This window comes from Amphiura filiformis, chromosome 6 (genome assembly GCF_039555335.1).
Source record: "Amphiura filiformis chromosome 6, Afil_fr2py, whole genome shotgun sequence".
Lineage (NCBI taxonomy): Eukaryota > Metazoa > Echinodermata > Ophiuroidea > Amphilepidida > Amphiuridae > Amphiura > Amphiura filiformis.
Window position 1 is genome coordinate 21,229,286 of NC_092633.1, and position 22,486 is coordinate 21,251,771.

Sequence of the window (22,486 nt, forward strand, 5' to 3'; positions counted from 1 at the left end):
GAGAGCGTTTTTGAATGTGTGCAAAAAATCGCTCCCACTCGGCTTGCCAAAAATCACTTGCCTCCCCCCCCCTTGTTGGCCCCTTCCAATTTGACCCTCCCCAGGGATCCTAGTGCCTAGTGATTGCACAGCCCCCCTGCAGACCTGGGATCAATGTCAGCCTTTCGTGCTGTTTAACAAATAATTCCATGCCATGCAATTTGATGGCCTTTTAATCCTTTAAGGGGCTGTCATTTTCTTCGGAAGGATTTCATGAATATACCGCGCCTTCTTTACACACACGATCAAATTTTAATGCACTCCGCACACTTTCTTCGCTCTAAAGTTTTGGTGCGCTCCTCGCCTTTGTACCGGCAATGAATAATTTGTCTTGAGTCTGTGCAGGCGGAAGGGTGGGGTGGGGGGGGGTGGTCATACAAATTTTCGACCCAAGATAGGGGGTAGTAAAAAAATTTGCCCACAAAAAATTTACTCCGGTCACCGACATACAGGCCGTATCAAAATGTTTGGTACCCAACGTTTTTAGTGTTTATTGACAACCCTGTTTCTTCAATATCCTATATTGGATCCTCTCGAAATGCCCAGGATTTATAGTTTTATGATCTTTTATAACATTTATCTGTAAATAAAGTAGCTCATATGTTGCATTTTGTTACCTAGCTGGGGGGTTTACAACCCCCAGCTAGGTATTGTAATCGTTTTGTTCTTCCGCTGGAAACAAACCACTGTAATCTCCCGTTTTCTTCCGCTGGCAACAAAGTTAGTACGAGGAACCCATACCGTAGTAGCTCTGCACAATAGGTAGATAGATAGGGCATACCGATAAATGATGTGTCTGTTTTGCCCGTTATTTAAGTTTGTGTTGCGAACTACAACAAAGTGAAATTGCACATGTTATTTTTGCTCATCTATCAGGGCACAGTTCTTGAACCCCAATATATTTGTATATTCATTGAATAACCTTTGACAATAATGGGTACAAAAACTCATACCCTGTTCTCAAAATGCAATTATCATCTGTTCGTCATCCAAGCCCAGGGAATGTGTGTATGAGAGGATTGATGGCTAATATGATTTTGGAAGGGCTCAGTGGGAATTGAAAAGTTATTGCAAAAAACTTGAATAATAGTGACAGTGATTGGTGTACACTCTAAATTAGAAAGACTTGAAATATTAGTTGAGACTTGTAAATTTTTAAGTCTTTAAGATTTATTTTACGCGGGGTTGGATTTAAATTTTACTTTTGGGATCGGGAAATGAAAATCTATTTTTAAATCTTTCGAAAGACTTAAACATTAAACCAATCACAACGCGATGGTGCGTGCACGTGATCAAATCGAAACGTTTTCCTGGACTGCTCAGCCGCCATCTTTCTTTTGCGATTTTGTGTGGTGGCGAGCGAATGAATGAAGTGATATGGACGAATTTGTTTTGCAGAATGGCATCCCAAATGCTGTAATTGCCAATGTCAGTGACTATATCTTCCATGAAAAAGCTTACATTGTTGTGCACGAAGGGCCAATGTGAACATTATCTTCAATCGCCAAGGTAGTAGTCTGTGCTTCTGCTGTATAAGCTTACCTATACACATATATAATTTATAAATGGGTTATGGGTAAGCTTATTTCCATGAAGGATCACACTCGGCCACTGCAGTGACACTGGAATTATCATGGCTCTGCAGACTATTGCTTGAACTTTATGAAAGAAGTAGTCCGGACTTGGTATTACTTCTGTGAATAGACGTATTACTTGATAAGAAGTCACACAGACTTGTAATTAATATCGATATTTAAATCCCCATAAAGATTTATATTATTTTGAAATAAATCCCAGATATGCTTAAAAGTAAATCTTAAAGGACTTGAATATTAAATCCAATGGACTTGCTGTTACTTAGTCTTATTTTTTAATCCAAAGGTTTTGTCACTGATTACAGTCCGCCTTGGATTTAAAAATTAAATCTTTTAAACTTGAAAATAAGTCTTTGAAGTATTAACATTTGCTCTTTGTAAATTTAAACTTTTAATCTGAAAGTTTTATTTTTTAAATCCCTGTGGGACTAAAATTGATAAAACTTTGTAAAGACTTATTTTAATCCTATATTGATTGGTCCTAACTACAGTCTTTGAAAGTTTTGTAAGTAAGTCTTTTGGATTTGAATTCAAATCCCTGTAATTTAGAGTGTATAGTAAGCAATAGTTAAAATAATGGCAGGTGAAAGCAAAGCTACCAGAGTGTCCTATTTTACATCTCTGTACAGAAAATATGTCAGTTTACAACCATTATTATAATAAATTATACCAGATATAGTACACTCTTAGGGGCATATACCAGTTCATCGACCCATTATGCCTTCAGTGGGTCACTACTGCTCTGAGCGAAGACAATAAATAAAAAAAAAGGAACATTTCTGACCAAATTTATGGTCCCCAAGAATTGTCTGGTCAATTATCCTTTTTATGATTGAAAGAAAAACACCACATTTTATAAACTCTTGTGATAAGAACAGGGTCACCAGTGAAATTGGTTTTGAAATAGAAACCAGATTTTGAACCATATAAGAGAGTGAGATTATTGGGATCACATCCACACCAACACTCTCGTTTCAGTACCATACCATCTGCACAAGACCAGTTTTAGTTCTGCTGTATTCTGTTCAAGTATCAGTATAGATGTAATCCCAAATCTGAAATGTTTTGAGTATAAGGGGTTCACGATCTTTGAGCATTTGCTATTATAACTGTTTACATATTTAGTTGATGTAAACTTATTTGTATTTTCTGTGTTTTGTCATCTTGAATGAGCAACAAATAAGGTAAGAAAATTATATCGATTTCATTGTATTAATTTTGTAATTCTAATATTGGGTGGATGACTTAAATTTAGATTTGATCAATACGTGTCGATATTCATAAATATGTCAATTCAACAATTTAAAATGAGTGCTGTAAGTCCAACCATCATAATGTGTGCATCTTTTTACATTTTGTGGTTTAGATATAAAAAATGTTTTAATTAATGCAGCTCCATTTCATATTCTGCTGTATGTATTGTACTGTAATTATTTCAACATTGCTCTGTACACTTAGGTTTTTACCTAGCTGGGGGTTAACAACCCCCAAGGCCAAGTTAGGGCCTGTTTTTCTATCCGATCCTTTCTTTCTTTCTTTCTTTCTTTCTTTAGGGGTGGTGCAATAATTATGTGTACGGGGGGGGAATTCTCAAAATGTTCTGCCAAAAATCGCTTGCCCCCCCTTTGGCCGTGCCAAAAACCTTTGCCCCCCTTTCGACGTGCCAAAAACCTTTGGCCCCCCTTTTGATATGCCCAAAAATGAAATTTTGCATATTTGAACGTGTTCGTAACGTTTTCCTACGCCTTTTTAGGGCGTAATATAGAAACGGTGCCCAAAATATCTGTGCCAAAAATTGCTTGTCCCCCCCTTTCGACCTGCCAAAATCGCTTGACCCCCCTTTCGACCTGCCAAAAATGCTTGCCCCCCCTTTTGGCCTGCCAAAAATCTTTGCCCCCCTATAATTCAGCCCCGGGGTACACACAATTATTGCACCACCCCTTACCTAGCTGGGGTATTCTAATGCTATCCGATTCTGCTTTCTTCTTCTGGCAACAAAAACTAGGAAATTTCAAAATGCTTCTCCTTCAGGTTACACCCTACAATTACGTATCTTGCACATATGTATCAGCTATATCCAGTGCCCATAAGGTGCAAACAGAATTGGGGTCAAAGGTCATTAAGGGGGCATTTCTGGTATATAACCAAATACCTTCGAAATGCTCCTTCTGCCACATATTACATAGCACAATGACGTCACTTACACATGTGCATCGGCTTTACCCAGTGTCCATAACTTGCACACGGAATTGGGGTCAAAGGTCATTAAAGACCCATTCATGGATCCCAGCGAAAGTGTACAAATTTAAAATTGTTCATAAATTGCTTAAAAGGGAAGGATAAGTTATTCAAATTCAGGGGTCAGGTCAAAGGTCATACAGAGGTCAAATTTTAGAAATGCTTTTCCTGGACAACTTTAAGGGGTACGGGCTCAAACTTGGTGACAACAAACTTAATGATCAAAGGAACATTTGAAACACTTTGCAGGGGTCAGGTCAAAGGTTAACTGGGGTCAAATCTTATAATTTCATTTTCTGGATATCTGTAAGGGGTACGGGGCTCAAACTCAGTGACAACAAATCTCATGACCATGGGGAACATTTTGCAATGGTCAGGTCAAAGGTCATGCAGAGGTCAAATTTATTTTTGAAATGCATTTTCTTGACATCTGTAAGGGGTTTTGGGGCTCAAACTATGTGACAACAAACTTACTGACCAGGGGAACACTTTGGAACACTGTGTAGGGATCAGGTCAAAGGTTATCTGGGGTCAAATCTTAGAATTATATTTTCTGGACATTTGTACGGAGTACAAGACTCAAACTCGTGACAACAAACCTCATGACCAGGGGAACATTTTTGGAACATCTTTCAGGGGTCAGATAGATACCTCCAAAATACTAACATGCCCCAGCTAGGTTTGTGGTCTATGACCACCATTTGCCTCTAGTTGTTGTTGTTGCGTACATAATAACTGGAAACTGATGGGTACCAATCATTTTGATACACCCTGTATTCATGACCCCCTCCCTGCTGAAGACAATTACATCCCCCTTAAAATGTATTAATTACCTGCCCAGCAAACACAAAAACGTTTTAAAAACGTTTTAAATAAGTTATATTTTGGCTTTTGGTTTAGGTAAAAACATTTTTATAACATTAAAATGTCGGGTTATAAAGGTCATGATAACGTTTTGAAACGTTTTGTATGAAAACACACTACAACAATATTTTTAAATGTTTTCAAAAAATGTTATTGCAAACTATTTTGGCAAACATTTTTGCCAAACATTTTGTCAATACTTAAATAACATTATGTTAAAATATTTGAACCCAGCAAGCACAGAAATGTTCTTAAAATGTTTTTTTCAAAACCTTTTAATAACATTTAAATGTCGGGTTATATAAAGGTCATGGAAACGTTTTTAAAACGTTATTGAAAATATTTTGGGCAAACATTTTTCGCAAAATATTTTTTCAACCAAAATAACATTCTGTTTAGAATGTTTTGTATCAAGTTTTCAAGAATGTTTTTGGAGTGTTATTAAAACGTTTTTATACCCTTTATATAACCCGACATTTAAACGTTTTCTGTAAAACATTTTTGTTTGCTGAGCAGTAGATTATCAAAACATGTTTTTTAAGGTTATGAAAACGTTTTATTCTCTTAATATACCCTTTATATAACCCGACATTTAAACGTTTTCTGACAACCTTTTATAACCTTTTGCGAATGATGTCGAAAACGTTTTGTGTTTGCTGGGTGGCAATGTAAGTATGCCCTACGCGCAAATATGTTACATTTTTGTGATTATTGTTTGTTGTTTGTTTACCCAGGTTGGTCCGTGAGGAACACATGCTAATCCATGGAAAACCATGGACCGTTCCAAGCTCATACAAATGCACAAGCCTGGATAGCCAGTGTAGGCTAATATATGCATGCTGGCCTAGATAGCTTTGATAAACAAAGCAAGAAATGGAAGAAAATAGCTAGGAAAAGAGAAAAGAGAAGGCCACTCCCAAACACAATTGTACAATTTTACTCTTAGCCCTTACTTCGTGAGAAAGGAAACTGGAATTCCAATCTCAGGCCCTGATGCAAAGACCCAGATGTTTAATTTGACATGTTTTTAGTGAATTTGGAGCATTTTTAATTTTTGCCCCCTATATGAACATGTCGGGAGCTGGGGCATTTTTTAGGGTCACGTGGTTCCAATATACCTTGGCAGACAAAATATTTGAATTCAGCATACCCGAATTAACCAAAATAATTTGGTTGCCGACTTTTACGCGAACTTGCCGCTAGATAATAGGTTCCACGCCGAGTTGAATCAGATTATTTTTTATTTTTTGTTTATTGTTTGCTAGATTCAACTTTTTTTGGGAGTGAGTTTTTCACTCTATTACATTTAGAGTGTACACTATAGGCCTACTCTTAAATATGCAAGAAGACATCAAACATGTCAAAAGGTGTTCTTCATTGCGTGCAAGAACACTCACTAAATTTACCACTCTTAGAAATTGGGTAACTCCTATAAAGCAACACCCTGTAGTAACAATATATTTTCCCGGTACATACTTTTTATTTGACGTGTAATACTTTTTGACGTCACGAAAAGTATTAGACATCAAATATTATACGTAACATACGAAGTTTACTGATTTATTGTTGTTAATGAGTTATGTACGTTTTACAAAGGTGATGTGGTTTCAGCCCTCTTTACAACATAACTCATGAACCACAGGACCTACAAAAGTATATCTGTGATATTTGAATCCTTCTATACGCACGATCATGACATGATCAATCCACTTTTTACCGAAGCTCACTACCATTCGCAAGATGCTGTGAACTACCAAATCGCAACAGTGCTAACCTTAAAGAGTACTTTGTCTACCCTAACCTGTATAATAGGTGACCTTTGTGGTCAGATCAAATTTGTGGTCACAACTCACATGGTGAGTCAGTTTAGTGAACTTTTTTTGCGCATATAATTAACATGTCTGTATATCTTCTTCTTCTTCTTCTTCGGTTGAGTCGGCATACTCAGACTAATTGCTGTATGTTCGCCAACTTTGCAAAGGTTTCAGAGGAATTGGACTGTCAGAGATACACGATTCTTACTAGATGTTTGTTCTGTTTTCGGAGTCTTCACTTTTCTTGGTTGCTTTGGTTTCAGTTTGGTTTGTCTTGGTTATTTCAGTTTCTTTGGTTTCTTCTTTGTTTGTTACTTCAGTTGCTTTGGTTTCTTTGCTTGTCTTGGTTACTTCAGTTGCTTTGGTTTCTTCTTTGCTTGTTACTTCATATAAATTCAGTTGCTTTGGTTTCTTTACTTGTCTTGGTTACTTCAGTTGTTTTGGTTTCTTCTTTGCTTGTTACTTCAGTTGCTTTGGTTTCTTTGCTTGTCTTGGTTACTTCAGTTTCTTTGGTTTCTTCTTTGCTTGAAATTAATAATTCGAAGCATTTATCTAAGAGTGTAAAGAATGCCATTTTTCCATCCAAACCGATTAAATCGGGATCTTGCATACATCTGGACGGACTAGCACACCCAGGCCCGTAACCAAGGGGGCTGGGGCGGATGACCCCCTCCCAAAATGCCCAAAAAGTCCCCCTTTTGACCAAAAAAGTCCCATTTGCGAGCGTAGCGAGTGAAAAAATTGGGGTTCTCTATGCCTTTTTGGTCAAATAAGGTCCACATTTTGGGGAAAAAAGTCCACTTTTTCAAAATCCGCCCCTCCCCCCTAGCCCAAAAAGGTCAATTTTTTTTTTAAAGTCAAATTTTTCAAAATCAGCCCCCCCAAATAAATCCTGATTACGGGCCTGAGCACACCTTACATATTTCATAGTGTGCGCCCAATAATTTCGGTTTGCAGCAAGAAATTACACTGAACATTCCAAAGACAAAGTGCAGTGATTGCAATGTTAGTCATTTTACAATGTTCGTCATTATTAACCTATCCCTATACCATTAACATATACTTTTTTTTAAATTTCAATGTATATCATTAGATCCATTCGAATCTTCAATTACGACGGTTTTACCAACAACAACAGCTTTGGAAACAACTACGTCTATTCCAACAACTACACCGATTCCGACAACTACACCGGTTCCAACAACTACGCCTGTTCCAACAACTACCCCTGTTCCAACAACTACGCCTGTTCCAACAACTACCCCTGTTCCAACAACTACGCCTGTTCCAACAACTACGCCGATTCCGACAACTACGACTATTCCGACAACTACTCCTGTTCCAACAACTACGCCTGTTCCAACAACTACGCCTGTTCCAACAACTACGCCGATTCCGACAACTACGACTATTCCAACAACTACGCCTGTTCCAACAACAACTACACTGGCTCCGACAAATACGCCAGTTCTAATAACTACACTCGTTCCAACAACTACTTCGGTTCCGACAACAACGCCGGTCCAAACAACAACTCCGGTCCAAACAACAACGCCGGTCCTAACAACAACCTTGGACAAAACAACTATGCCAATCCAGACAACAACATCTGCCCCAACCACTATGACAAACCAAAGAACAACTCTACAGCAAACAATATCATCATCAGCTGCAATGTCAATAATAACAACAGAAGTAGCGGCAACAACACCAATTGAAACGACATTTTCATCACACGTTCCGACGACAGAAGGAATGCATACCGTCGAAAACCCGTCAGTGCCTCCGACAACATCGCAAATAACACTAACGTCAAAAGGAGCAACAACTGCCTTAGTTGAAACCACTTCGGTAATTCAACAGACACCATCAGCAACTACGTCGGCAGCAGCATCGACGCAACATGAAACGACATCACACGGAATAACATCAGAAATTATAACAAGAGACACAGATAAACCTTCTACAGCAGGTTCAACTGAACGCTCAACTGAAGGTTCAAATGAAGGTTCAAACGAAGGTTCAACTGAACGTTCAACTGAAGGTCCAAATGACGGTTCAAACGAAGGTTCAACTGAAGGTCCAAATGAAGGTTCAAATGAAGACTCAAATGCAGGGTCAACTGAAGGTTCAACTGAAGGTCCAAATGAAGGATCAAGTGAAGGTAATTATAAAGCATTGGTACTGTATTATGTCGTCGTTATCATTTTCTTCTCCTTCTACCTCTTAGCAAGTTTTATGTATGGATGTATGTGGGCATATGGATGTATGTGTGTAAAAATGCTTCGTCAGTTTGATCCAAATCTCGCCAAATGCACACGGGTGGTCGAGGAATAATACGAGGAGTAGGGCCTATTTGAAACTACATTTGGGTGAAATTGGTAAACAATTGATCAAAATCAAAATCGGTGAAAATGTGAGTTTGTACCCCCACACAGTGTAACTTGATGTATGATATCATCTCTACATTTGAGGACATACAGTATTTAACTTCAGTGTGGTCAACAAGTTAGGACACATGTGGCAACTAGCCAAATCAGTAGGTGAAATAAATTTCTGGTTATTATGTTACACTGGAAAGAGTTAAATGTTAGTAGGACCCAGTGATTTTGTTTTTATTTATTAAAGATCTTCTGAACTGCACCTGAATCCTTTAACACAAAATCAGAGCAAGTTTAATTTTCAACCCCTGTTAACATGAAATTTGACCTTGGGCACATTGAGCCTCAAAACTTGGTAATTACTCTCACAAGTGTTACATTTTGAGATCCTTGGGGCCAGGCGAATAATTTGCAATTTTTTTAAGTATTTAATTTTTGGGCCCGTATAATCAGGGGCATTTTGGAGGTCCTACTGCATATACCACACCAGTTAAAACCAAATAGAGAGAAATAAAAAATGGCTTATCATTTAGCCCATTGCGACAACAGGTTTGCTAACTGAAATGATAAAATAGTATTAGAAGATAATGTTCTGGTATTGTAGCTGACCTTTCAACAAGCTATTTTATGCGTTTTTGCCATAGATGACACTAATGGTGTAGAAAAACACTTTGAAGTCAGTATTCATGTTGATTCTTTCAACTATGAACCGGCGAGCTTTGACATGCCACAGGGACTTCTAAACGAAGTAATTGATACCACAATTGATACGGTAAGCACACAACACTCTTCTTGTATTGTACAGTGTAGTTCAAACCTCTCCCCATGCATTTTTATCCCCCTGACTTTACCCAATATAACTTTTGTGATATTCATTTTACCTTTCTCAGATGGAAAAAGAGTGGCGTAAAAAGACCGACAAGAAAACTAAAGTGATATTGAAGGGTACCCGTGAAGGCAGTGTTATCGTGGATATGTTAGTCAATTTTTCTTCCGGTGAAAACCTTACTGTAGACAATGTCTTGCAACCGATGTGTGATTTCCTGACTGAAGATAATTACCTTGGAGCTTCCACGCTGAAAATAAACCCAGACCGAACAACTGTCAGAGGTAAACACATACCACAAAGTAATTACCCCCACTAATTAATGACCATTATTTCAACACTGTTTATCGTGTGCCAAATTTGGTATAAGCAGTTGAAACAGAATTTATTTCTGCGCATTATGACACCTCATTTGTTGCAATGCTGGTCCCAATATTAATGCAGAAGCGTGAACCGTATTCCAAGATTTGAAAGTTGCAGCACTTGAAAATTTTTATCATTGTTGTTAGTATTGTCATAATTGTAGTTGTAGTTGCTATTGATGTTATTACTATATAGCAGTATCATTATCAGTTTGAAGAATGAAGAAACGGTCACAATTTAACGATTCTGCAATGACCTTGGTCACTAAAGTAGCTGTAAGTATAAGCTTAGGAAATACAGTCAACTATTTAGCTGTAAGGGCTATAAATATGCCTATATCGTGTTGTCATGAGGATTCAAACCAGTCATCTTCTGCAGAAGCAGCATTTTTTTGGCGGCATTTTTTTTTCAATGTTAAGAGTTGGGGGAGGGGGAAATTCTGACTCATCAGTGAGGCGAATTTTTTTTTCGTCTCACTAGTGGGCAATTTTTTTTTTTTCGTGGTACTGGTAGGTTTTTTTTCAAAAAACTCTTATGCTTCCCCTCTGGAAATCAAATGGTGCGTCCCTAATGGACTTGAGAGCTAGTTTTCCTATTATATGATTTGACTGACAAAGGTTGTTACCAATACCTTCAGCCCTCGCCCTCAGCAACCACATGGCCTTGATGGAACCTTCATGGGGGGAGGACGGCACTCAACATTCATTTGTAGGGTTTTTTGGGTCTTGTAAAAATTGTACGTATTCTGGGTTGTAGAGCTATCTCCAAACTGGGAGTTTTTGGAACTGCCAGAGAGCCTAAAATGGGCCACTTGACCGCCGCACATAATACCTGTTCCCGTACCCAAAGGTTATTTGCAGTATGGATGCAAATAGTAAGACATGGTCATCTAACTACGTCGATTTCGCTCATTTCTCTTTCAGAATTATGTGCGGAAGGTTTCTGTTTCACTAATGGCGTTTGTAATTACGATGCAGGTCTTGATTCAGAGACATGTTTGTAAGTTGTAGACCTACATATCTAAACTACGCAAAAAAAGTTTCTTTATGGTTAGGAAATTTACCCACTATTAAAATCTAGCGACCAATTTTGTACGTTTGCTACATAATCGCATGCGGGGGATTGTCCTGCGCATTTTGACACCTCAATCACTGCCCTAAGATTTGAATGTTTAAGTACCAAGAGATCGACAGATAAAAAATGGCAAAGAAGCCTATTCAATGGTTTTAGAGCTGATTCACTGATCCAAGACAGTTTCATTATTCGCGCCTTTTCAATTTGAATTTAAAGCATTTTCCTTGACATGGGTTTGGAAAAGGAATTCAAAACAGGTCATGATTACAGCAATTCGGAATTGAGACACTTGAGTGGTCCTCCAGAAGCCCTAATCTTAACCCCTTGGAGAACCTTTGGGATCAGCTCAAGAGAAGATTCAACAAGAAGATAAAGGCAGATACAACTCTGGTGGGATTGCGTCGCATTGTTATCAACGAGTGGAACGGGATTTAGCAAGGTAACATTCGACGCCTCATTAGAAGCATGAGATGCCGCGTGGCTGCTGTAAGGGAAACCAACGGTGGACACACAAAGTACTGAAAAACTGGTAAAGAAAGACTAATCGCAAGTTAAGTTGGAAGCGGCAGTTTGATGCCTGGAATGTACTCAGAAAGTAAACAAAAAATGTTATCTGCATGTTTGTTGTTTTTTGTGTTCTTTTATGCTGAAAACTTGAATAGGCCTTTTTGCAATTTTTTGACCTCGTGTTACTTAAACATAAATCATATCTTTTCTCAGGAGTATCATAAGGTAGTGATTAAGTACGTGTCAAAATGCGCAGGATAATCATCCGTACAAAATTAGTTGCTAGATTTTAATAGCGGGTAAATTTCAATTAGTTGCTAGATTTTAATAGCGGGTACATTTCCTAACCATACAGAAACTTTTTTTGCGTAGTGTACAGGGTGTTACCGGGCGAATGAATTTGGGCGTAAGTCGAGAAATAAACATCAAAATCCCAAAATCTAAACATCAGCGTGTAGCCAATCTTATTCTGCATCGTATACGCCAATATTACTGGAATCGGTTGCCTGATTGCGAAGAAATGAGCGATTACATAACGCATGCATCAATTCACTTCATTCCAAGTTTGAAAGAAAGATCATTCAACACAATGCACACTAGTTGACTGTCAATATGTTGTTCAGTGAACTCCTTTTCATTCTTTTTTAAACAATCTGTTTTTTGCAAAACATTTATTAGGTTTTCTTCAAATTTGAAAACCTACACGTTGTTGAAAATGAAAGCTTGCATGTAAGATGACGCTCGATTGCTCGGTATTTGTAAATATCTTTTTGCGTTAATGTTGATATAAATATTGCATACATAACTATTGCATAAAGAATTCCAGCTGGCTTAAAACATTCTCACACACATTAATGTTTTTGGAATATTTCCAAGAAATTGTAATGCAAAGTTTATTTAAATCTTTAAAACTTCAACATTAATGTTGCATGCTATCAAAAATCACACGTAAAGCTGTAAGCACTTGATCATTGTCATTCCTGGCTCAAATGTTCTTCGGAAAGTTAAAATATAACATATTTGTACAACCTAAGGAATTAAAGATGGAAAGCTTCCAATTACAGAAATCAAAGTTTTCTCGGTCAAACTGATATTCATCTTCAGTGAAAGCATGAATAACATAACATTGTTGGATTATAAAATAGACAATGTGGACTAAATTTAATGAGATACACAAACTTTAGGAAGCGGTGAGCGAGTATGAAAAAGCCCTTTTGATCAAACTTGGAATGAACTGCATTAATGCACGCACTATACAATCGTTAATTTCTTCGCAACCAGTCAACCGAATCAAATAAAATTTTTGTATGTGATGCACAATAAAATAGGCTATGCGTTACATTTTAAATGTTTGGAATCTGATGTATATTTCTCGACTTTTGTTCAATTTTATCTGAGACGAATATAGGTATATTCGTCTCAGATTTTATTCACTCGGTAATTTTTTATGGAACACCCTGTATTTCATTTGTATCTTATAGTGAAGTTAAATCTGATTACATAAATCTTTTTAATACTCAATATTTATTCCTGCTGAAAATTCTTTAACAAATCTCTGTATTCGATAGGAGTTTCACTGGATACTCTGGCAGTAACTGTCAACAACCTGATGTATCAAAGACGACGGAAAAACCACATACACCGGCACATACATCAAATAAGCCTGGTGTAACCAGAATCGTTCCTGTGGTGATAAATGGCAACCCCGCACCGGTCGTCTACTCGTCTAATAACGGTAAGTGTGTACAGGATATAGTCCCAAATTTATCAAGGGGTGTAGTACCACCTTAACAGAAAGTAATATAGGAGTATTTAAAAATCCCACAACGGAACTTAAGGTGGCACTACACCCCTTGATGAATTTGTGATTATTTTTGCATTTTTCTCAAAAATAAATACACACGGGTAACAAAAGTTATGTATATATTATAGGGTCAAGGAATCCAGTAGCGGTACGTTAGTTATGATAAGAAAAGAGGTACCACTAGAATGTGCCTCGTTTCTTAATATAGACACATATATAATGAACCACTTGTCTTGTATCCTGAAATTTCAGTGAAATAATTGGATTCCTTGCCCCTATAATATACATAACTTTTGTTATCAGTGTGTAGTTATTTTTTAGAAAAATACAAAATTAGTCACAAAATTTATCATGGGGGTGTATTATCACCTATAGGTTAAATACCACTAATTATGTATTACACGTGTTTCAATGGGAAAATGCCTAATTTCGGGTGGAATTTTCTCATATTCAGAACTCTCACAGTTCAATGTCACCAATATCAGGTGAAACTATATGATTTAGATGCCAAATGATCAAAAATTCAACATAGGTTGACCTAAGACTTTTCTTGTTTTAACGCACTGAACCGTAAACACCTTAAAATGACAATGCGCCCTCGAAGCTGAAAGTTACAATATGATAGGCCGACTATTTTCTAAAAACCGAAGCCGTGCGTATGAATTTTGGTACTATTACATCAAAAATGTCATATAATGAGAGAAAATGTACCATTTTGAAGCATCAAACTCTAAAAAGTACTTTTGGCTATATAACTTGATCAATTTCTGCGATTTTAATGCAGTCTTTTCGAATGCCATGAAAACAAATAGTTCCTCGTCGTATTTCAATGTATCGCCCAGGCCTATTGGTGGTCTTTAACCTTAACAGAATGAAATAGTGTATGCGATAGCGTGATAAGGCAGCTACCACATTTTGCTTTTAATTTTGAAAATTGATCCTTCCGTTGTCATCGTAAGTCTTGTATTTTAAGAACAAAGACATACAAAGCGGTCAATGGGGTTCAAAATTCCCAAAGTTCAACATTCCAAAAGTGCATGAAAGTTGTCTTATTGTACAATTGCATAGATTATTCTATCTTGTTTCGCTAGGGTGCACCCTCGAAAATTAACTTCTAATGAACTCCTCTTTCGTCTTGTTTAATTTGCAACAAAATGTGCCCAGAAGCTGCGGGACATTTATTAAAGAGAATGAACTGATTCACAAACTCGCCCTCCCAATCGCCCTTCATTGCTATACCATCTGTACTGATTTGATTCATTTGTTATTATTTAAATGAATAAGAACCGTAGAGTTTATTTCTCAACAGACACGTGGTTGTTCGTCGGCATTCTTGGTGGGATTGCCATGGCTTTGATGATATTTCTCGCCCTTATGGTGGCGCTGATCTACTGGTTACAGAAAAAGTACGTATCATTACTATAGCTATATATGACATAAAAAACACGAGCAGAATTGATCAACTACTGGCATATCCATAATACTTGTAAATGAAAATAAGAAATAAGTCACGCAACCCGTTATTAGTTTGGTCTTATGGGTGGCTCTATTGACCTTTGTCTCAAAAGAGTCAGGCGAATCCGTTGATAACCTAACTCTAAACCGAGCAATAAAGTCATTTTATTCTCTTCTCTTATTTAAGGAACCGGATAGCGATATTTTCACGTATTTTTTGTGGGATCTGAGAGCAGAGCACATCAGACACACCAAATTGCATTTTGAATGCGAGGAATGTCCTTATAATAGTAAATAATTTTGATTTATAAAAATTCGCGATATAACACAAATTTTATGGTAAAGTATTACAAATTGACATTTAACGGTCCTCGAAGTAAATTGTATCAATTTAATAATAATGTATATATTTAAAGTCTATGTAGCTGAAAGGAAAAGCCGTCCATCATATGAAAATACTAACCTTTTGAATTTGAAAATATACATTTTCCCCCAAAATTACCTAAAACTTTTAGGTCTTTGGGGGAAAACTGTTTATAATGCGAAAGGTTAAAATTTTCATATGATGGACGGCTCTTCCTCCAGCTACATAGACTTTAAAGACTGTTAAATATTAATTATTAAGAATTTTAATTTTTGATAATTTGCCATAAAATTTGTATAATATCGCAAATGCCAAAAATCTAAATTATTTGGCATTAGAAGGCCATTCCTCGTATTCAGATCAATTTGGTGTGTCTGATGTGCTCTCAGGCCCCACAAAAATACTGTGAAAAGGTGGTGACCGACCCTTAAATTAACTTCCAACTTTGCATGCATTTTTAAACAATAGCTACAAGACACGTCTATATCTTTCTTTGACACATCAGGGCTTTCCGCCACTTGTACAAAGTGGGTGACATAGAGGCACGTCTAAGCAACAACCAACCACTTGATGACTCTCCAAGATCCAATTTACAATCTACAATATCAGAAAGTGACGAGATTGTTCCTGTGGATATAAGATTGGATCAGAATTTCTTCTTGCGATCTCTGCCACCTGCTTCCAGCGATTCTCCAGAATATGCCACGACAGGAAAATCACGTGTTTCCGAAAGCGTTGAGACGGGAGACACGGATGATCAAGGAAGTGAACCAGCTCATGAGGCTAAAGAACAGTTAGATGTGGGTGAAAGTCCCAATCAGGAAACTCAACGCAACAAAAAGGAAAACGCCACTTACCAGGAATCCTCTGACCTATCTCCCTCATTGCGACCACCTTTACCAGAACCAGCAGCAGAAGAGCCAAAGAAAAAGAAGCGTAAATGGCCAGCACATCAGCGTGTTCGTAGCTTGGTTTATAATCCAATACGTGAGGTTTACCATGTTCAACTTGCACAAGCAAATCCTTCACAGGAACCCTCTAACTTCCACTATACCGCATCATATTGGCCCAAATAAAAAAAACGTTATAAAATGACTGTAGCAAATGGCCCATTCTTATGATTCCTAATATTATTACTACAGCTCTTTGTCAATTATATGCATTTCATCGGCCAAAAGTTTGATTCAGCTCTTTGGAAATTGTAAATACTATAGAAAAAAATATTCCCACATTACATAGCCTTTCGCGCTTTAAGGGGTTAGGGCATATTATAAAACACATACCATATTTATACACTTTTGCGCTTAATGGTCAGGTCTATTGTAAAAACAAGTTTATCTCTATTCGAAGAGAATAATTATTACATTACCAGTTGACACTCGTTGCAATTTTTTTATGCGTATTTCTCTTGTAAAAAGAGAAATTGAGTTGGTAAATTCGGGCTCGTACGTGTTCTTCCCCCGTTTGAATGGAAATTAATTTCAAGGCAGCGGGCTATGACGTAAGTAAATGAAGCTTAGCGGACACTATATCATGCTCTCATTTACTTGTGTGACAAGTTTGACATTAGCAACAATGAGTTGTACTATATACAATGCTGCATAACAATATGCAGACTATACTTGTTCTCATTTCAGAAACAAAGCCCAGACAGTATTGTTACTATGCGTTTGCTTTGTAATATTTCATCCAACTGAATATCGCACAGTGAAATCAGATACGTGAGTTTGTGGACTTAACACGGTTTATATGCTAGTCTCAGATCGAACACGATGAAATTCTAAGCTCAAATTATTTATTTATTTTTAGGCCTAATATTTCTCATGATATTGATATTCATATATTATGAATTGTAATATCACAATTTACTAATATATATTTAAAAAAAGGTTAGCTTGTTGTTGCTCACTGTTCGGGTGAGCAAGCCTGTCAGGACTCCTACATAGGAGAAACCGTCCAACCTCTTCATAATCGCATGCTACATCTACATCTGAAAGTCAGTTAACTATACAATTTAATAAGCATGTTTTGATAGCTGAATGCAATAACAACAACAACACTACCGTACTCCTACTGTGCATATTTTATGCATGAATACTGAAGAGAATTTCTTAACAGAAACCAATGAACCTTTGTCAAGACTCTGTGATTGAACCATATCATACCATTGTATCAAGTTTCTTGAAGGTATACACACACCAGTGATACAAAGAAGAAAACGCATATTTAGCATCAAGTGCCTGAACGTTTACATTATGCCAAATATGTAAATAGCAATAAGCATGATAAGTGAGGAAATGGGTGAACAGATTTTATGAAAAATATGCCGGGGAAATGTTTATTTATAACACACAGATAAAAAAAAAATGCTGTGTAAAATTGGTTTTCTATACATTAGATGGTTTGTTTCAGAACCAGTTCATCTATATTAACTAAGGTATATGTACTATATTTTTCATATCTTAAGAGAATATATTAAAATAATATATTGTGCAGCGCCTAGAGACCCTTTGTTTTGTGCGCTTTATAAATGTCCATTATTATTATTAATATTAATATATAATATATTGTATATTCAATTAGGTGTATTGTGAAGTGGTTTTTTTTCCTTTGAATTCAAACAGGTACCAATAAGTGTACTAGAATGATTTTATAATAGAGCATATAATTATTTCAGATATTTGAAGAAAAAAATCATGTGTTTATTACGTGTATTTTGTATAATGTCCATTATATCATGTAAAATCATGTTATAGCTTGTATATCAAGAGATCATAAGTATGATCACAATTATCCTTTATTTGTGAAAATATTCTTGTACAGATCAGGTATGGTGTACCGACATCCCGATATATTCCTGCAGTTGCAGGTAGAATAGTTACTTAAAATGTCTTTCATTTGTCTTAAAGATAGTTATAAACATATTTAAAAAAGTAACTAACCCCCCTTAAATAATGACCATTATTCAAAAACGGGTGATTGTATTTCAAATCTGCAAAATGCGTTGGAAGCAGAATTTATTTCTGCACATTTTGACACCTCATTTGCAGCAATTGACTAAATATTGACGTCACAGCGTACATTTAAATCAATATAACCCAAAATTTGAAAGTTGCAGTAAATTGTATTGATTTTGCATTCAATGTAATGGAAGGAAATCTGTGTAATGATATCTGAGTGTTTTTGTATTGTAAAAATGTGTATGTAAGTGCAACATTCAAATCTGGGCCTCAATACATTAAATTGACCGGTGTTTTATTGTTTTCTGGGCTATCGTATCAAATGAGGTGTCAAAATGTGCAGAAATACATTCTGCGTCCAACGCATTTTACAGATTTGTAATACAACAGCCCCTTTGTGAATAATGGCCATTATATAAGGGGGGTTAGTTACTTTTTTTGAGATGTTTATATTTTCTGTTAAAAAGTAAGGAAATATTGGCTTGCTTTGAAAAAAAAAGTTTTCAAAATACAAGAATTATAAACAGATCATGTACTCAAAAACGTTACCAAATACTCTAGTTACTCTGTATATCTAGCGTTTTTCCAAATTTTGTGATTAAAAGTAATCCAACAAAATTATGTCAATATAAATTATATAGTTATATGTCACATACTTGGAGATATGTAAGCCTCCTGGTCACGAGAGAGGCACTGTATTGATCAGATTGTATGAAATAAAATTGTCAATGGAACACACAAAGTGGAAATGGTACAAGAAGTTACTATTTTCTGACTCCTCTTCACCTATAAATCACATTCGCAGGCATGAGAATTTTCGGTTTTATAATTACTTTTTGCCCAATTTTATACGCATTTTATACGCATTTTCAGGGTTTTTTTTGGAAAGTCTCATGCAGTATTCGGAGTGGGGGCAATTACTCCACATTCCAGAAACATATAGCACTAAATAATTGTTATAAAAAATATCCTGATTTGCCAAATGAAACATGGCTAAATCCAAATTCTTTAGTTAGTTCTAACTGGCAATGAAAGTCAAATTTTATTAATTTGGTTTGTTTTTGGATATAATGGCTAAAAACATGTGTTTTAGGGTGAATTTTGTATGATGTTACAATCAAACCCAAAGACTTGTACAACTAGTTTAGGTTATGCATTCTAATTTTTTGAAAACACATTTTCAAATCAATTATCAAAATTAACATCAAATATTAAGAATATGAGATTTTGAATGCTTAGATTTGTTCCAAGTCTTTGAATTTTGTGACTGCAGTTGTAAGAAAAGATTCATTTGCACGTTTTAGTCCATTTCCTTCATATTGCAAGGATTATAATTTAGCTATGTTTCATCTGGATAATCTGGATCAGGATAATGTTTTTTTATTTTTTTGGAATTAGGAGTAGTTAAGCAGTATGCAGACTCCAAGTATTAGACGTACAATATTTGGCGGGTTATGTCATCGACGAGTTGATGAAACCCAAAAGAATCACTGATCTCAGCGAGCCTGGTTACAAATTTACTGTTTAAATTTGATGGCAATTGATCAACATTAAAGTCACCCATCAAGAGTGTGCCGTCATATCGCTCTGTATGAAGATTGGATAAAGTTTGTTCCAAGCAGTCAAGTGATTCCATATCCGCTCTGCGGGGACGGTAGAAAACCCCACACAGCCATCTTTTCTTACCAATGATGATGGATGCCCACAATGACTGCGAGTCCGTTTTGGGAAAGTTGTGGTGATGTTCAACATGAATAGGTTGAAGTTCTGGGGAAATAGCAAGTAACACCCCACCCCCTTGTGTGTTTCGATCATTCCTAAGTATAACCTTGTCCTGGAGAACACAGCTACTAGGGATATGATCGGCAAGCCAGGTTTCTGCAACACCGATTATTTTAAAGTCATAGCTGAATACATATGCTTGGAAGTCAAGCAGTTTGTTTTTGATACTGCGTGCATTTACAAACAAACATGGCATACCATGATTAATGGTACTAATACTATTACTAGATTGATTGAAAGGACTACTCCCTGATGTATTGTCACTATGGTTTGGAGTGGGAGACATCCCATTGTGTGTAGTATCAAGTGAGTGTCTAGTTGGTGACACAATTGGGCCAGGGTTTTGTTCGACGTCACCTGCGAGTATGATAGTGTTTACAACAGGTACCACGGCCACAGGTTGGAAACATGAAGTATGATTTGCATAATGTGAGACCGGTCCAAGGAATTTACGCTTGAGTGAAGTTGGTCCACCACATTCAGTTCTAAACACTGTTGTTTCGTGCAGACAACCATAGTCGCTTAGGAGGAGAATCAGTAGTAGGCACTCGTACGTGTACATCTTCATAATTATAAAAATAAAGAAAGATCCCACCTTTAATCTAGATGAAAAACGTGCTTTTTGTTCACATAAAGGAACACTGCATGAAGGTAGTTCAACTCAGCATTGGGTACTTCTGCATTGGCTCTGCACAGAGCAGAATTCTGCACCATTTCCCATGCACTACTGGAACTGCTGGTCTAAGTATGGCAGCAAAGTTGGTCAGTGTGCAGCCAGATTGAAGCAAAATATCACTACCTCAAACACTTTATTTGGTTTAGGGTACCATAATATGCAGACTGATGAAAGATATAAACTTCAGAGCTTTTTATTATGAGCAAAATATTGGATTTACTCAGAGCACAACTTGGGCATGTCCAACATGCTTGGCGGCCATTTTCATTGTATGTAACATATTGACGTATGACGTAAAATCGATGATATGTTACGAATAATATCTGGTAGAAATATATTATCGATTTTACGTCATCAAACATTCGTTAGAACTTAAACATTACTCGAAATAGAAAGGCAATAGATCAAATAACGTAGATATGTTACATACAATATTGTACGTCTAATAAAAAGTCTGCATACTGCTTTATTGGACAGTAGTATCAACTTGGCCTAACAGGAGGTTCCGAATATAAAAGGCTCAATAATTTAGAAGGTTAGTCATTTCAAATCATATTTTACAAAGATTTTATGTAAAAATTATTTTCACTTTTTTCAAAGACTCACAATTCGGAATATCAACTAGTCCTTAGGCCTACCTGGTTTCTTGAGTGAAATCGGGTTGATTAATTTGAAGTTTTGAGAAACCTGGTTGAGTGTTTTGTTGGTCGACAAGCCATGTAATCTAATATAGTCAAGTATGCTTGACAAATGATTCCACTTGGTATAAGCCTACCTGGATTATTTAAAAGCATTTGATTCAGTTTCACACAGACGAATACTATACAGGGACTCATGGGAATGTGTGTTCATGGATCTGCGACTTCCTCATTGTAAAAATACAGAAGAAACGGACGTTAGTGGGGTGCCCCAGGATTGATCCTTGGACCACTCTTGTTATCTATATCAACGATCGACTTGCCGCGAAGTTGAGTCAAAGGGAAATATATTTGCCGACGATACCTATACTGCAGGCATGTGGTCAGTGACAACGGTCGCACTAGAATGAAGGAAGACCTAAAAGCTCTTTAAAGTAGTCCGATTATAATAGAACTTATCTTAAACAGAAAACCTGTTATGTTTGGGATATGGCCAGCGTGTGTATTGTCGCTAATGCTTATAATATTTTGAAAAAATGATCTGTATTTCGCAAGAATCATTTCCAAGTTAATATTTTCTGGTGTAGTTACGCCTGTAAAGGCTGTAATTAGTGAATATAATTGATAGTTGCTCAGCAGGAGAAGACAAACATTGATGTTGGAATTGACGTCTGTGGAGTCTGCATAATTGTTGTGAAGAACACGGGGTTCCTTTACTGTAATTAAATCTTTTTAAAAAAATTGTCCGCATGATTTAATAGTTTCAAAAGAATCGGTTAGTCTATCAGGTAAACACCTATCAGACAACTGTACATGTATATCATCGTTCTGACAACAACGACATCGAACAGACATTTTTGCGGACGTCTTGGCCTATGATGTAACTTTCAGACCTTATATTTGAAACGCAGGTAAGACCTAGGCCTATTTTATTTCATATTCGTAATTGGTTTTTGTTGTTTTTAATTTTTTGATGACTGCCTCTTTTGGCCATATTACAAAGTCAAATCGGCGTTATGGGCATTTTTATCCGGTTTTCTCCCGATAATTCATTTTCCTCGCATCTTGCATCTAAACCGGGGCCGGGCGAAAGGGCACCCAGGCAG

General features: G+C 36.6%; 1 protein-coding gene across 1 annotated transcript in view; it reads left to right on the top strand.

Moving 5' to 3' along the window:
* Positions 1-17,160, top strand: part of LOC140154406 (uncharacterized) — a 35,636-nt gene extending 18,476 nt beyond the window's left edge. The window contains exons 6-12 of the mRNA XM_072176973.1: positions 7,644-8,714; positions 9,576-9,703; positions 9,822-10,041; positions 11,044-11,119; positions 13,270-13,436; positions 14,815-14,911; positions 15,830-17,160. Coding sequence (XP_072033074.1) covers positions 7,644-8,714; positions 9,576-9,703; positions 9,822-10,041; positions 11,044-11,119; positions 13,270-13,436; positions 14,815-14,911; positions 15,830-16,400 — 2,330 coding nt within the window. The 3' untranslated portion in view covers positions 16,401-17,160. The remainder of the gene's footprint in view (positions 1-7,643; positions 8,715-9,575; positions 9,704-9,821; positions 10,042-11,043; positions 11,120-13,269; positions 13,437-14,814; positions 14,912-15,829) is intronic.
* The last annotated feature ends 5,326 nt before the right edge of the window (positions 17,161-22,486 follow it).